General features: G+C 34.7%; 1 protein-coding gene across 5 annotated transcripts in view; it reads left to right on the forward strand.

Moving 5' to 3' along the window:
• Positions 1-18,810, forward strand: part of LOC124357305 (protein PALS1) — a 262,643-nt gene that overhangs the window by 128,757 nt on the left and 115,076 nt on the right. For all 5 annotated transcript variants that reach the window (XM_046808971.1, XM_046808969.1, XM_046808972.1 and 2 more), the window contains one exon: positions 8,564-8,700. In XM_046808971.1, coding sequence (XP_046664927.1) covers positions 8,564-8,700 — 137 coding nt within the window. The remainder of the gene's footprint in view (positions 1-8,563; positions 8,701-18,810) is intronic.

An 18,810-nucleotide genomic window follows, 5' to 3' on the forward strand; every position in this document is an offset into this window, starting at 1 on the left:
ATAATATGTTATGCAACCTTTATGCCTGAAGATGTTTTTATACTCATAAATGTAATCCAATGATGTGGTTGCTGGGAACTCGCCTTGTACACGATGAGTCACTCAGGACAGTGTGGGCTGTGAGGCTGTATGTAGGTGTGAATGAGTCCTGTATAGGACAAGATGTACCATATGGCCATGCTGCAAACAGATCAAATGGCCTTAAAATAATTAGGGGCTTAGCTCAGAATTTGACCAGTCCTTCTATTTTGGATACAAGGACTTGTTTAAGACCAATTCCTATTTTTGACTAGGAAATGTTCTTGCAGACACCCATGCACGATCATAAGTTCCAACAGTAATTTAGGAGAACATTTTGGAAGAGAAAATGGACGTTTAATGCCTCTTGAAGTTAATACTCACAACCTTTATAATAAAACTATTAATAAGGATTGGAATACCGTAGTGCTGTGAAATATTTCACTGCGAGATTCTGTTCTATGGCACGAATCTGCAACGCACAGGGAAACGGACATGTGGACAGAACAAGCGGACGTGGTGCAGAATGGTGCAGTATGCGTACGTTACGAGTATATTACACAGGTGTACAAGTGGGCCTACCAACCAGCTGAGCTCTTGTCCTGTTATCAGCCAGCACAGTCGGCGTCGTGTCGCAACCTGCCATCTCTGACGCTCTGTTGTCTCTAGATAACGTCCCCGACAGCGAAAGAACAATATGTATGTGTCATTGACCTTTGCTATTCATCTATTCTCTATACTACCTCATTATTCGCTCCTAATTAATCAAACGTCACTAATTCCGCTGGATACATTCACGACAGCGAACAGCTTGGTGATTCATAAGATATTGCGTTAGCTTTAGTTGTCTATTCATATGACATCACTGTTTTGAAATAAACTCAAGAATAAAACACTGTAATAAGGTTCCACTCATAGTAAGACAAAATGGATAACTCATATTTCATTAATTATTTGTTAGCTATCGTTGTCGCAATATGTGGGTGTGAGTTTCTTTTTCAACAAAATCATTTGATAAGATCTAATTTTTTATGAAATATCAAGGATTATTCATGAATTCAACAAATATGAGTAATGTTGTTATCTATATGTGTCGTAATATATGATCTTGAGTTGCTTCTTCGTCAAAACCCTTTAACAAGAATACGCTGTTCATCAAACTTAAAGCGGTAACCAATGAGTAAAAAACTGAGTAACTATTTTTACCTCTCACTAACCTAATATTGGTCTTGATTTCCTTGTTCAAACCCTTTGATAAGATCCTACTTTTTATGAGGCTTCAAGGAGTAACTAATGAGTTAAATGGAGATGACCAATTCTTTCTTATCTCCCATCATCCTAATATCTGTATTGGAGTTCTTGTTCTACGTAACGCATTCTTTAGATAACTCATATGGCTTAATGCCCGTCCTCGTAAAATCAGCAATTGTTCCTAATATGTTTAACGTCACGCGTCGTTAAACATTATTTACCTGCTGCACCTTTTACTCGTCCCATAAATACCTAACCGTTTCTCCACCAAGTTTGTTAACATGGCTGCCAACAAACAGGACGGAGGCATTGCAAAGATTAACATTTTATATTCTAACTAATGGGTTTTTAGTTTTTATTGCTCCCTTTGCCATTCCTTCAGGGCAGTTTTAAAATGCTCTAAAAGGAAGGCCCTGTCTTAGAATCCGTTTTCTTATATCTTATCTAACAAAAATTTATGTGGAAGGATTAAAATCACATTTCAGCCACTATATTTTTAAAACTTAGGTTCAAAATAAAGACTAATTTATAAACTTGACGCGTGATGAAAGTGTGTTTCCTGCGTGACAGAACGTACTAATGTTAGAAAAAACTATATTTACTGATACAGCAATAAGAGCAACGATAATTTAGATGTAAGCGAAGTATCCGACATCGCCTGACTGTCTCCACATTCCTCGAGGAGAACCTATAATATAGAGGGGAGGAAGACTAATTGTGTGATATTGGTCGCAAGATGGACGGACTGCCCGACCCGCGCGGAATACGAATTGAGTGGAGGATCTTCCTTGCAACTGACTTGTGTAATGGCAGCCATTTGTATTTTGTAAGCACTTTGGTTATTACCCCATCCTCACTTCACAGTCCATCATATGAGATATTTTAATTGACATATCTTTATTACAGTGTTAAGTATAGAAAACGTACGTTCTCACAACATAAAACCTGATGAGGATCTCAAAAAGATTGATCTAATAAGAAAAGTTTAATAACCATAGTCATTACTTGTTGAATACCTATGAGGCTTTTAATCGACGATTTTACAGTGCGTAGCGGTGGACGGGTTTTAAATTGAATAATTTCTTGTATGCTAAGAAACGTTCAACCTTAAAAATAAGTGTCATAAGCCATTGCTGTTCTATTGCATTATTTCTATAAAAAGAAAAATAATTATTAAAATCTCTAAAATGTTGGAGCTTCTTAACTACGACGAAATAAATGGTTTTCTATTTACATTTGAATAAACCCTTAGGTTAAATATCTGAATTGACTGAAATTACTACTGATAAGACGTGATTCTATAATTTGTTTAGGATTTTTTTCATTTCTTTTATTTTCCCTATTGTTGTTTTTATCTAACTAAAACCTTTGCGCCTTCTTATGTATAAAGGTCATAAACGTGCATGATGTTTAACTTTGTTGTTATTGGGCTACGATGAAGATGGTTATCATTATTGTGGATGATTTTATTTTGCGTGAGGATTGAAAGATAATTTATTTCTGAAAAATATACGATACAACCAGTGGCAATCGTCAGCAAGCACAGATACAGGTTGAAATTGATTTACTTTAAAATAAAATCAATCGTCCTTTAGGACTCAATTGCATGAAAAAACTATTTAAAAAATCTGCTTTGTCAGAAAGAATACTTTACTTAAGAGTGTATTACGAGCTGCGATGCGGTGTACTGCCGAGAAATTGATTGTTGATTGAAAAGATGCGTAGGCCTACACGCAGTAAGGTTATGTTGAACCTACCATAAGTTATTGTACTACTGGAGTACAGCATGCTCAGTATAGTAATTTCGGTATTGATACCCCTCCAGATTAAGATATTACGAGGATGATGCGAACAAACTACTTGGAACGTGGACGAATGTAAGTTTTTTAATGACGAGCTTTGTGTCATGAAGGCGTTAGTCACCCAGCAGACTCTTAATTTATAATCATGTACTGGAGAATGCAGTCGTATCGTGTTCCCAGCTTGTAATCTTCATTTATGTACATTCTACCATTCATGTCCAAATGTGCGAAACAGGTTATATTTATTTGAGAAGGTGAGGTCAGAGGTGTAAAAACCCGCTTGTCCCGAAATTGCTCACAACGCATGTAAGCAAAAACCATTAAATTTAAAAGCAAGCCTATTTTGTTGTTGTTACAGTTTAAACAAATAAAATGATTTGGTAGTCGTTAGAACATTCGTCATGCACAGCATTCACAGCTTGAGTAATATCTGTGTTATTTTAGGACTGAATGGTATTTATTCATTTTGTACTCATATTTGTTTTCAAGTATTATTTTAAAGTCCATAAAGGTAAAACGCTAAGTGAATATACTTTTCCAAACATAAATAAAAATGCGCTTCTTTAATAATTAAATTACTTATCATCGTTTTTTTTTATTTTCCTTTAAATGGATTGCACATTCTCCAAATGTTGTTATTTGTACATTTTGAAAAATAAAACACATAATACATCCATAATGTAATTCTTCTCTTTTTAAAACAGAGAATTATTAATGAAATCCATTACAAATGTGTGTTGTGCCGTTCTTTCTACTTATCAGAGTATGAAAGGGAATACAGTATAATGTTAAAATGATTTTGCATGCAATCTCTGTTTTTTGGTGTCAAACATTTTAGTAGTTTTGGAAATGTTTCATCAACTGTCACAAATATTAAAACTTATCTAGCATGGTTTCCATTTTAAGACGATATTAGGTTCCAAGTCTTTAATGGTCACTACTTTTGCGAGGTTACAAAATAAAAATCCTTTGTAAGAGGTGCACTATTTTGGGGGATAGCTTTTTTTGGTATGATAGGTCACCAGCTGATCGTCGAATAAATATTAAATAGACCAACGAAAATGTCTTTACACACTTGAATCCATAAATATTTATTTATGATTAAAACTAAAAAATCCTTAAAAGAACTAGGTACACTTATAAAAAAATCGTAATGCGGTTCGATTAAAACTTATAGGCTAAAGATTTATTATTATTAGCTAATAAATAGGCTAATAGTCCTATAGGATGATGTGCTAGTTCAATTATAGGCTAATAAATAGAATAATACCATCGTTTTCATAATTAAATGTACTAAAAAGTACAGGAAATGCCATGAATGAAAACCCATTTTCTTAAAAAAAAAATGAGGAAACTTGCAATCTTAAAAGCGTTTCTAACTCTTTCTTTATAACTACTTTTAATAAATTAGGCCCCGTAAAGTATTACACTCGATACTCATGATGTTCGTTCTTCTTTCCTTGCACAATTTAAATATATATTATTAAATTGCTTGTATGACCGAGCTTTCTCAAATTAAATTATTGCATTTCAATACAGCGATGTATCGCGCTGTATGGAGCTGACGTGTGCTCGTACGTATTTGTGGAACGGCTAATAAAACTAGTTGGCCTTGACTTTCGACCATCATCCTGCCAGTCATGTACCATTCGGTCTTCCTTCTGTTCAGGTTTCCTGGTGGTCTCTTCCTCTTCACTCCAAGTTGTCGGGAATGTTTTCTCTTCAAATAGATTTCCAAATTTAGCTCCAATTCGAAAGTCGGGAGGGATTCATAAACTCTGAATGCCAATCCCCATGTGTACAGTTAAATAAAAAATGTAAGGTGACATTCCAATACACAATTGTGATAATATACATTCCAATGCATTGTATTGTATTCAATAACAATAGATTAACATCTTGAACAATTCAATTGTTTTGGAAAGTGGTTGCTGTGTCGATTTACTTCTATTTTTATAGTTGTAATTTTCACTACCTTCAATCTTGAATTTAGAAAAAAACACAAAATAACACATACTTCACGAAATAAAATGTCATTTATAAAAATTGAGTTCATAAAAATGTATACTTCCATTTTCACTATTTTAAAATTAACATGTACGTACATACTGTAAACATTTCATATTTTTTATCTTCAAACCGTTTTTATTTGGTCCTGATTACAAAACTGTCTCCACATGTTACTTAAAGCCTGTAATTTCATGTGAAGTGATAAAAAAAAGATATTATCTACTTTTTTACTCATGGAAGTTACGTTAAAAGGCTATTAAAAATAATAATATCCCAAACCAAAATCGATTTCAGTACCATAATAAGCACGTCATTTTTGTCCAGCAAGTTCTGACATGTTTGGTAACATCGTTATATGGTAACGTTATCGTCATACGGTGAATATCCGAAGTCCACTTATACTTTCAATTTATCAACAGTAAATGATAAGCTTTAAATAAACTACTGATTGGTAAATATAACTAATATCAATAACTAGCTGACCCGGCCAACGTTGTTTTGCCATATAAATTATTATTATTATTAGTATGTGCGAATTTGGTGTATGAGTGGAAGAAGGATCGCTGTAAACGATGACAGAATATAAAAATTACTAAACATTAAACATTCATATTTTCTCATTTAATATCATTTATTCTGTATAGATAATTATTATATATGATACGTAATGATAATATTACTAATTACAATACCAATCCCTTGACGCAACAATAGTTGTTGCTAGCCAATCTTTAGCTAGCACAAACAAACTGAATGGTTTGCCCACTCGAGAGCATGCCACATATAATAAATAACCCGTGTGAAAAGCAATACTTCTAAACTGATGCTTTTCTACAACCTACGGTGCAAACCTGTATGAAGATTTCTGGTTCGTGTGAATTATATTTCATACGATAATGTTGAGTTTCACTTATTCCCAAGATCAAGAAAATTTTTAACTGGTTTATTTATAGTCGTTGTAATTTACTCTGTTATTAGTGGTTTTTTTTCTATTTCCGATTTTACCTCTTTTCTGATCAAAAACTATATATACTTACACAGCTCTGATATTCCCACTTTTATAAAAAAACAAATAATTTAGGTTTGATAACAGTGTTTAAATGTAAAGTAAACGTCAGACTACATTGTATCTTATATAGGCTTATGCACTTAATATAACTAATATTAATAATAGCATTTTTCTTCTATCGTGACAGATTAAAGGTGGTCATGAAACAGTGAGGAATATCCTAAGTTGCTTAATATTCTATTGCAACCTTTTCTTCATTAGTTTTCAGCTCTTGCAGGAGACAGAGTATATTGTATAACTTGGTACTCACTTCACTTGGCCAGTGTGACGTTTTTAGGGGTGCTTCCAGGACGTTTTGGACCTAGTAATCAATTAGCCTTACACGAATTGAAGTCCGGTGATGCGCATACTTTTCGTAAGAATGATTTATTTATTATTTTTAGTATAATAGTGGTGATGAACCACATCGAGCCTAAAATGGTTACTTGAGAACGTGCTGACAGTTTCTGACTATAATATTGTAACCGTGCATGTCACATTTGATAGGATAATACCATGGAACTTTCTATCTAAAGTTTGGTCAACATCAAAAATTGTTATTTATACATTTTTTGCCTAAAAATAACTTTGCGTTCCTTTATGAAGCCATAACGACACATGTTACGTAGCTATAGTCATTAAACACTTCATCGGCAATAATTCCATTCCATAAAACAAAGCATTGATATATATATATATATATATATATATATATATATATATATATATATATATATATATATATATGAATGAATTTTATTACATACTAGCACTCACCCGCGAGTTCTTCGCACACAATTTCGTTTTGAAAGAGACACTTAGAGAATATTCTTTGTAAATGGAGTTTCAAACAATCCTGAGATGTGATAGCCACGGAAAGATTTTTAATTCTTTTGACTTATTTTATATTTAAGTATAAAGGTAAGGGCCTGAAGTCGGAAAGTGAAACTGTTTTTATAAGTACCTCTGAAATGTCTCGAATTTCTCTCTAATATTTCATAATGTTTATTGAATAGTTCCAACGAGTTTATTAACTATTGAAGTATTTTACACCAGTGTGGAGAAATCCTAAGCCTGAAGGAAGCCTAAAGTCAAAGTCCTTAGCTTTTTAATCAACACGCTTATTACATCATAAATGATGGCATTTTACTGGAGTTGATTAAAATTCCAATAAAACAAACCCATACAAAGAAAGCTTTTGCGCGTAACATGACATTTGTAAAGTATAACTGACTTTGACAGATATAATAACAACAAACATTTACTTATATCAAATTTTAAATGTGTATAAATTACTGTTCTTATCATTCTTAACTTTGACCGGTGATTAAAACACCTTTACTATGCTGATTAAGCCAAAGGGGAGTTTTCAGTTTCGGTTGGGCGTAACCCGGATGGATTTTCGAAATAGGAATAGTCAGATGCAAAATTTTAGTTCGATCGTCCAGTAGGTTTTATGTGATTGAGTAAAACACATACGCGCGCGCGCGCACCCACGAATACACAGAGTCACACCATTAGATTGTTATACGAATACAATAGTATAGATGTTGTTTGTTATCTTATCGTACACAGACACTGATTTTAAAATGTTTAAAAGTACATATAATTTCCAGAACTGAGAAAACCGACCGAGACTCTTGTCTATTACTTCCCTAAGTTCTATAATGTACAGTACTAGACATTCCCGTACATGAACTGGGCTAGACGATGACTACCCACAAACAATACCGATTACACGTGAAGAACCGTTTTCTGATACGTTCAGTGTTTACAAACTCTTAGCACCACATTAGGTCCTAGAACTGATTTTCTATTTTTAACTATGGCAGTTAACCACGTTCCCTGCCGCCCACCTTCGCCGACTTTCGCTGATAACGTAGCACGTCAGTGCTTGGTTCCATCCTACTTTAAATTTACACTTTTTCGCTTAAAGTGAGCTTCATTAATATATATTATTTCATATTAAGGAATTAAATTTTTTGGAAACCTGAAGGTCTAGCTCGGTTTGTGTAGACTATATCATAATTATGGATAGGCTCAATGATTATTTGTTAGCATATAAAGATTTGTCCAACCTGGACTCGTTCCCGGGATGAAAATTGTTATTTAATTATAGAACCGATATTAAATCTTAAAGTTACAATATACTCATATAAGGTGATAGATGAATCATACATCAAGATGAGCCTAATAATATGGTAAAATATTATTATCAATTTAAGGGTCTAAAACACAACTTTAAAAAATATGAACAGAAAAGTTCTGTTGTCAACAGCTGTTGTTGATGGCGGATATCTTGCGTTTGAGAAAACTGGTAACAAGTAGGCTGGCATTTGTTTTGTATTTTCAGTATTATTTTTTCAATAATTACCTTAGATTAATACAAACTGTAAAATAATACAAGTTACTTATTGTGTTTGTATTGTTGCAGCCTTGGATTTGGCGCAGAACAGCAACGTGCAAGATGCCTTCCTCATCGCCGTGGAGCAGCAGGCCCGCGAGCGGCTCGAGCGGCTGTCCGCGCTCAAGAAAATCAAGCCAGTCGACATGAGCAAGCTCTCTCAACAGGTACAGACATAACTCAGCGATTACTTGCCCGTGTCCTAACCGACCGACGCGGTGGTTGTACTTCGGTGTTCATCCCTGACTTATGGAAGGCCCTGACCGCAATGACCTGTCCAAGGCCAGCACTCCTTTCCGACATTTACACGCAACTTTCGACTAATCAGGATTTCCCAACGTGATCACATCTCTCACTCTGTTTAAATCTTTTGCCACTTATCTATAGATGTGCAGTAGCATAATCTACATGAGAAATGCTCTTGGACACATTAATCAAATGGGAAATCAGTCAAACTAATTTTATATCGTTAATATTGTTTTAGTAGGAAATCATAAAAAGCTCTCTCGGGAACATTAATCTCAGTGTATCAGATTTGTAGATACATTAAATGTAAGGTGTGTTTACCTCACGTGGCATATGAACCTGTACTTACTGTATAGTATCTAGTCAATATTGAATGTCGTATGGACAGTTTATTACACTTGTCACTAACTTGTATTTGCAGTATATTAGGTAACTGGCATTGTATGTATGTAGTGTTCACTATGCGTTGCCCTATGAACCTGTATTTACCAGTGGTCCCAAATGAATGAATGAATGAAAAATTTCTTTATTGTTGCCAGTTGTACATTTTACATACAGTAGATCTTAAACTAAAATCAACAATAAAGCCCGAGGTAACAAAATACCTGTTCGGGAATTACACTAGTACACAGAAAGAAACAGCAACTCGAAAAAAAGGACTGCCCTACCAGATCCTCGTAATGATACACTCTAAAACAACTATAACTAGATTAACTTCTAAAAAAGTAACATAAAACGGAGTATACGTGAAATGTTGATCAGATTTTCAGAATTACAGTCAATCGGGGACCCCCCCAAGTAAAAAAGTCAAATCATCGGGGACACTGATTCGTTGTTATTACAAAATCTCAAATTATCTTCTGTTATGTCATCTAATATCACTCCTAATGATACAAAGTAATATTCCCATTAACAGAATACATGTTAGAATCGATTTAAAATAAATACAAGCTATGTTTTTGTATAAACTATTTTTGTTTTACAAAAAAATTATTTGGTGAGCATTCAGCGAAGCCTTTTCCGCTGGTCTGTAAGTACTATAACTGTCGAAGAATGTTGAAATCGGTTGTAAACTCTCTACATCGACTAAATTACGTTGGTGTTGAAAGTGGTACACATTGGTCAATTTACTAATGTATGGCGTGTTTATTTCACGTGTCCTGTAAACCTCTACTTATAATAACGGTATGTTTAAGGCTTGCATACAATTGCTTGGCTGCCAGAGCCTCACTGTTGATACAACAATGAGCTCATCGCTTGTTACGAGGGCCTGTAATAATCCTAATAACTCAGGTATTTTACAGCCTGACACCGAGTCAGCACCGTGAGTTGTAATCCCAACACGTTTATCACAGCTTATGCCATGTTTGGACAGAAAACGCTCGTCGTACGTCGACTGTCACAGAACTTGTCCCAGAGCCGCTGTTGTCAGACATTGCTTATCCAATAATATGTTGTAATCCGCAAATAATTGCTAAAAGACCTTCAGTTAGAAATATATAATTATAACCAGTAATGTAGCCCTGGTAAATACCCAGCGAGAAGGTAAATATAAATTGGGTATTTATCCAATGGTCATTTTCATCTGCAAATGAGGATGTTTTTAGTTTTTGAGCTTTATACAATACTTTTGCTATTTTTATTCAATTTTGAACCAAGAAAACCAATGTACACAAATTAGTGCACTATCATCGAACTTGATGTTGCTAATATACAAATGAAGCTTCGTGGAAAATTTAAAGTCTGAAGGTCAATTTCTTCTTAAGATATAGTGTGGACAGATAGAGAAACATAAATGAAACTTTTCATCTCCTCTCTTGAATTGTAGGCTTTGCTAACGCTCAGTCAACTAAGTTACTATGTTTGGCCTTCCAAATACTTCAACGAAAGCTTCAGTTTTATTATTGGAAAATAGCAATTAATACGTGAGAGGAGAGAGTGTTTGTTACTTTCATGGTAAAAGTAGGCCTGGAATATTAATACTACTTTGAATGCGCGAGGAAGATTTTTTAGTTTTTTTTCCATTACTGAGTAGTTTAAGTTTATGAATCTTCCACTAAACAATCGAAATGCATTTTTATTTCTAAAGCACTTTTCGTGAACTTTTTAGATTATACAGCTATGTAATTATATTACCTAATCACATTCTATTTTTATGTGTTTATTTCATATGGTTTATGAATCTGTATATAAAGTACAGATGTAGTATAAAATCGGCATTGAATAACATTTCGTTTGAACATGAATATGTTTCTCTTTTGCTAAGGAATAGTTCTCACAACAGAGATTCACGTGTAACACTGAGAAAAAGAAAATCATTTGAGACTTTCAGAATATTTACACTAACCGCTCAAAACATAGAAACGGAATTTCTCCATGTCAATTAACAGTTAGACAACTAATCATTTTTAAGATTCTGATTTTGTAAATGTAATCACAGGAATTTTAAATAAATCTCTGTGCTATAATACCATTTATTTTAACACAGCCACGTAAAACTTGGTACTTAAATAGCAACAACTTTGGTAGCTATTAAACCAATTCAAAGGAGGAGAACACAATAAAATGTAAAGCAAAAGTTAGCTATGGCACAAACACACCTGCAGTTGAACGGACTGACCTTCCCTCCCCCCCCCCCCCCATAGACTTCTTTACTGGACTAAGAAGAACATAAGTACCAAGTTTCGAGTGTCTAAGACCTTCATATCAAGAGTTGGACTGACAATTAGCTCTAAAAGTCTGTGTACCAAGATTTAAATCTCTAGTACCTTTATATCAAGAAGTTATTGCAGAGACGCACAGACAGACGGATGGACTGAAAATTAGCTCTAAAAGTCTGTGTACCAAGATTTAAATCTCTAGCACATTTATATCAAGAAGTTATTGCAGAGACACACAGACAGACGGATGGACTGAAAGTTAGCTCTAAAAGTCTGTGTACCAAGATTTAAATCTCTAGTACCTTTATATCAAGAAGTTATTGCAGAGACACACAGGCAGACGGATGGACTGAAAATTAGCTCTAAAAGTCTGTGTACCAAGATTTAAATCTCTAGCATATTTATATCAAGAAGTTATTGCAGAGACACACAGACAGACGGATGGACTGAAAGTTAGCTCTAAAAGTCTGTGTACCAAGATTTAAATCTCTAGCACATTTATATCAAGAAGTTATTGCAGAGACGCACAGACAGACGGATGGACTGAAAATTAGCTCTAAAAGTCTGTGTACCAAGATTTAAATCTCTAGCACATTTATATCAAGAAGTTATTGCAGAGACACACAGGCAGACGGATGGACTGAAAATTAGCTCTAAAAGTCTGTGTACCAAGATTTAAATCTCTAGTACATTTATATCAAGAAAATTATTGCAGAGACGTACAGACAGGCCGATGAACAGACCAATTGATCTAAAAGTATAATCCCAAGATTTAAATCTCTAGGACCTTTATATCAAGAAGTTATTACAGAGACCTTCAGACGGGCAGACGACACGATTCTAAGATTTTAATTATCAAAAAATAATTTGAGTCCATCGTCAAAACTCGGGCCTAAATGTTGTAAAGATCGTTAAATTTATTGATGATCTAGGTAAGTTTCCTGCAATGTTCTTCCTTGAGTAATCAATCCATTAACGTAGCATTGGTTCATATCTGGAAATATATTTTATATAGATTTAGAATGAATATCATGCACACTTTTCTAAATACTGCATGAATAAAGTTTTACCTAAACGTGCGCAGTTTCTAGAGGAGACTTCCTAGAACTCTGCCCACCAACATCTCGGAGAAATTCTAGGAAATGTTACGTGGCACACGTGTACGTGACGTTACGCGCATACCTCTCACCTTTGAGATTATTATTACATGTCTTCCTGGAATTGGTTACAATGGTAGCCTCCAGATGTCTCTACCGGTAAACGGACTGTAGGTCCACATCATAAAACTGCCGGAAGCATTTCTTACCTACTTCTTAAGGGGTGGGACAGTGGGTCCGCGGTCCCGGCCTGGGACCCACTGTCCGACTCACGGGATTCTTTTGACGAGGGGTTGACAAAAGATCGTCGTACTCACACTGCAGCACTTGAATGGATGTTTCGAGATCTAAACTCTATATCTGCTAAATAATTTTCAGTACACTACATAAGACAGCTGCAAAAAGAATGAAACAAAATGATATACATAAAATAAAGTCAGGTTAGTTACGCCATTTCTAACTTAAGAATGTCTGTAACGATTATAGTGGTCTTTGGTTTATTGAATATGTTTTCGCTCCGACTAGGAGAACAACGATTAAAATATCGTAAGAATGCACAGAAAAATCAGGTAAAGAGAACAAGACATTTATATAATAGTATAAAGAGCCTGTTAACTTTAGTCAATTGTCCTGTGTAAACATTGTTTTGTAGTAGCACAATCATAAATTACCTTACATTTAGTCGTGAAAGCATACAGTAAGCTTGATAATAACAACACTTTCTTATTTAAACATTTTTTTGCGACCACTGTTGAGCACAAGTAAGACAAATATTTAGATAAGAAAACTAAAAGTTTTATTACAAATCTACTTTTAAACTGTACACTTTAGTAAATATTGAGTATGCATGTTGAGTACTGTATGCAGACATCAAAGGAATGTACTATATAACTGTTATATAGTTATAAAACGCATAGTTTATTTGACTTTTGACAGAAGTAGGCTTCTCAGAAGTTTGTTTGTACCTTGTTCGAGAAAATAAAGCAACATTAAACTAGGGCTTTTTTTATTAACTAAACCCCAAATTTTAAACCTTTTTTAACGCTTAACGGTTTATTTTTAAAGGAGAATAAAACTAATAGGGTTTAAGAATAAATTTAAGAATTTGGTGCGTTCGAAGTTCTTATAACTGCTAGTAATTAAACATGTTATCTCCTGTCGTTCCGGGATCACTATTTGAAATTAACGTTAAATTTTTTCGCAGCGGGATATAGAGATGAATAGCAATTGGAAGTTTGAATGAAACTAGACACATTTTTTAGCCGATTCATCGAATTCCTGTTTGAGTGATATTTACAACGAATCGTTAGCGACAATCAGGTCACTATTATGTAAGTTAGTATGTCTGTGTAGGAAGATGTTTTTGTTTACTGTTTGGATTTATATGCCAAGAGCCACTATTTAAGGTAATAAAATATTTTGTCTTCGTATCTATTTAACTTAATTTGGTACAATTTTAAAAATGATATATTAGATATGAACTAAATTGTTATTTTAACTATTAACAATGTTAATAAAACAATAAAACCATCCATTTCAATTAACGTGTACTACGAGTAACGTGTCTACTGGTATATACAGTATTATACAAACGATGGTCCAATATAAGGAATAACTAATACAAACTTACTGTAGATGTTTATGATTCATTAGGACAATGCCAAATTAATCAGAGAGTAATATAATGGAAATATGGATATTCGTTAAGATATAATCCCGTTAAGATATGTGGTAGCTTGAGTAAACTGTTGTTAATATTTACTGCTTTAGCAGTACGCTGTGCGAATGTAGTGGAAGCATCACTGACCAGAATAAAGAATAAGTTCAGGTAGAAAAACTAATGCACGGCCAGGTCAGTTTTGAAAAGAAGGACAGTTAGTCCACAGGTATCAGCGTGGACTAACTGTCCTAATACCCTGCAGAAAAGTGACGTCAGCCACCCTCGTCAAACTAGGCGTGGACGTACAGTCCTAAAATCTGAAAATAAGGCGACATGTATATTATCTTTTATATTACATATTTCCATTGTACTTTGCACCTGCAGCTCCGCTCTTCCCTCCACGTTTTACTACATTTCAAGAGCCCGACAACCCTAAATATAATCAAAAAACACACCAAGAGTAGTGGTGTTCTTAATAGATGTTTCTATACATCTATTTAGGTGAAATTTTCACATATAATTTGAAAAATACCATTTAGAGCAAAACTAGATGCTCAAAGATGAATTTTTATAGTAATTTGTTTAAACAATGAAAAAAACCTAGATAAAGAATTTGATAAACATTGCAATTTATAGTCTGAAAAACAAAAATACCACATCGACCATATAAATGCATTCACTGTAGTTGTAATCCGAAGTCAAAACCCCCAGGCGTTCAACTATAAAGTCTGTTTGTGGAATGAAAGATTGAGAAATCAAGTTTGAGACAAGTCAAGTGCCTATTTTCCATTGAATTTTTGCTCCATGTTAAATATAGAGCTTTGGAAGAGCAGGCAGCATCCACTAGCGTGTCCTCTTACATACGGGATGCTCGCATAATCAAGCAACATTAGATACCGCTAATAAAAATTACACAGAGTCGATAAAAAACCCTCAAAAACTAGCCTAATGACTGATCAATCCTCCGACTTGAGTAAAGGTTTAGACAAGTAGTAGTAATGGGGTTATAGAAGCGATGCGACAATATGCTTTTCGAGGCCACATCACGCCCAACTCCGAACTCAACACTAAAACTGTTGCCGTCTTCAATTTCACATTCAGAGGGTAACTACAAAGGTTATTGTACTATATTCAATTTACCTAAGGTTTTACGCTGACACTTTAAGTAATGTTTGATATGATAAAAGGTTGAATTTTAAAGTGACACAAGCCTGTTTTATGTATTTTTTTGGCTCGGTTTCTGTAAAGTAATTTATACACATTCTTGTAATTGTTTTCTTTTAGCCACCCCTTAAAGCAGTCGTCCTCGGTAGCCGCCTAGTTTTGCCTAATGGCCACGATTGATTCTCCTTCTGTACAGGTCCACTGCTTCACTGTCTAAGTCATACTGGGACAATGATATAGAGTAAATGTAAATAATGTACACAAATTTGAAGGTTTTAAAAATTTCATGGAAGACTTCTCGATAGTTGTTAAATAACCTTAAATACTAAAACACGAGCTATATGATTTGATAATATTTGATGTGTTGTGCAGTTTACACCTCGTCGAAACGATACTTAAATTCTTACAATGTATCGGTTTTTATGTGGGGAACTATCTTAAACAACAGATCTTAAACCGGAAAAATATTGTGGTGGAGGGTAGCTTTCCACGGTTAGACCAAAACAGTTGGTTATGACACCGGCCGTGTAAACCGAAGACCTAATCCGTTTACCATCTTTTATTATGTAAATTAACTGTAAAAGTAAACCACAGGGCTCAATGAAAAACTTAATAAAATCATGTAAATGACTGCGACTTCATGTCACGGTCGATAGTTATCACTATTCTCCTCAGCCATCACAGCGTACAAAGCTACAATGAAGACGCCAAAGAAAACGTTTACTTCACATTAAAACTATTAATAATTATAACAAGGTTTGTCACGGATACATCAATTCAAGTTTGCATGTTTCAACTTGGAAATAAACTGAAGAAGACCCCATCAAAAGAATAATGTTGAAACTTATGGGAAATTAAAGCTCTAGTAGTACTGTACTTTCACAGTTGCATGTGAAATTTGAATTCTTTTTGCGACATCACTAATAAAAATTATATTTCTAATATATTACCACAAAATTACACTATTCTACTTATAACTAAGAGTCTAACAGGTGCATTAACGTTTATAGATTATCTCATTATAGAAAAACCCGGTATAGGATAATGTAATGCCTTCTCTCACATCCCATTAACAATCAACATTACTTCTTCAGAGGCTTCTATTTTAAAGTTGGCAACATATTCTCAATTAAGCTTTAATGATTGATAGTTACCTCTTAATATGAGTACTGTAAATGTAGTTTATATCCATCTGAAGAAATTTACCAGATACACGAAAATGTTTAAATGCTTCAGAACATTATACATTGGCTTTTTTAAGAGAATTGGGCCAGTTCTTTTACTTGTACATGTATATGTATATGATAAAAAATCGATACTAATGTAGTTTAAATAAACATTAAATCACGATTTTGCCGTTTATACAAATTTTATATAAACATATATTTGTTTAGTCACGTCAATGATGTAGAAGAAATTATAACTAAAAATATACGTTTATATTAACCAATGTAATTTTTTTCTTTACCGACAAAAATATTAATAATGTACAAGTTACCTCATACCTGCATTTAATTAATATATAATTTATAATAACATTTATAGTTATATATATTTATATTTTCATCAAATGTATTCACGCTCATAATGAAGATAAAATTCCAACAGTGCAGGAAGAGCGGCTGCCGTACCGCCTGCCCTTGTCCATAGTGGACTAATCGGTCAGTGGAGTAATCGACCCTTTTCATTTGAAATGCAATGTTTTATTTGATCGGGTCGTTGGGCCAACGACCCAGTGGACTAAATAGAACCTCTATAAATTATAAAACGGGTCGTTGGCCCAACGAACAGTGGTGTAATCGAACCTGCATTCTACAATTTAACTTGTTACTGCAATAGGGTCGTTGGCCCAACGAACCATATACGTTATTAGTATTTGTAAGTAAATTTTGGATCGTTGGACCAACGAACCTTGATTGTAAATTTACTGTTTAAATTGTAAATACGGTTCGTTGGGCCAACGACCCATTTTAGTTATGTTTTATTTTATGAAACAAATCAGTCCGATTACACCACTGATCGTTGGGCCAACGACCCTCTTATTTTAAACTAAAGTAATGTTTGGGGTCGTTGGGCCAAACGATCGGGTGGAGTAAATCGAACCGGACCCTTTACGAGACCTGCGGCTATCCTTACCTTTCCGGAAGACCTTTTGGTGCTGCTGGCATGCGCAAATGTTCGCATCGAGATGCTAATAGAGCAGCACTCTTCCTCGTCTAGATGTGGGTTTTATAGTCCATAGACTGAGTCACTGTCGAATGGCTGATGTATTGTATGAGTCGAATCGCATGAGATTTTTAGGTTGATTAAGACTGCCCTGTGCAGACTTTGCTCATTCATCCAAGCGCCCACTTTCCAGCCCAGTATACATAAGGGAATAACTCTAGATTGACTGCGATATTTCAATCAGAGTCAGCGTAGGAACAGACAATCGGGTTTGTCTCTCTCGGCCAACACAATCAGAACCAAATTTACCAATCCCTGGCTTGTTAGAAGTTCAATTCAAATTTATGGTCCTTAAATTCTCTGACTACAGGGCTATTAATTTTAATGATCCTCTGTAAACCTTATAAAGTATCAAGACTACACAGGTCACCTACACTCTCATTCAGGATTGACAAGGAATAAACAAATAGATGGTGCGATTGGCCTCAAATTCAAATGAAGCGTGACACATTAAAGAATTAATTATAATTCATCCAACATTTCATTCACTTATGAATTGAAATGATAATCTTGAAAACTACGGTAATCTTGAGCTTTAGGCCTGTGAACAATTGTTTTTCGATGTATCACTCCAAATTTGTTATTCATAATTTTAGCTATAACTCAATTTTATTTATAAAGTTAGAAAAGTAATTTCCTGATTTTAGATGTCTTTATTTTTGCACGAAAAATACAAGTGATTACAGTGATCAAACATCGGGCGAAAAGACACAGTTATTACTAAGTGTATGCTTTTAAAAATGCTTGGAAATGGCCGAGGACAGTATAAGTGGACATCGACTTGGATTTTGGAACCAAGTGACCAGCGTCCTCGGTAGAACTTGCAAATGGGACGAGCACAGTGTGGATGTCCTTCGACGAATTTATGTACCAAGTGACCAGCGCCCTCGGTAGAACTTGCAAATGGGACGAGCACAGTGTGGATGTCCTTCGACGAATTTATGTACCAAGTGACCAGCGCCCTCGGTAGAACTTGGAAATGGGACGAGCAGTGTGGATGTACTTCGACGAATTTTTGTACCAAGTGACAGCGCCCTCGGTAGAACTTGCAAATGGACGAGCACAGTGTGGATGTCCTTCGACGAATTTATGTACCAAGTGACCAGCGCCCTCGGTAGAACTTGCAAATGGGACGAGCACAGTGTGGATGTCCTTCGACGACGAATTATTATGTACCAAGTGACCAGCGCCCTCGGTAGAACTTGGAAATGGGACAAGCAGTGT

Source organism: Homalodisca vitripennis, chromosome 3 (genome assembly GCF_021130785.1).
Source record: "Homalodisca vitripennis isolate AUS2020 chromosome 3, UT_GWSS_2.1, whole genome shotgun sequence".
Taxonomy (NCBI): Eukaryota; Metazoa; Arthropoda; class Insecta; order Hemiptera; family Cicadellidae; genus Homalodisca; species Homalodisca vitripennis.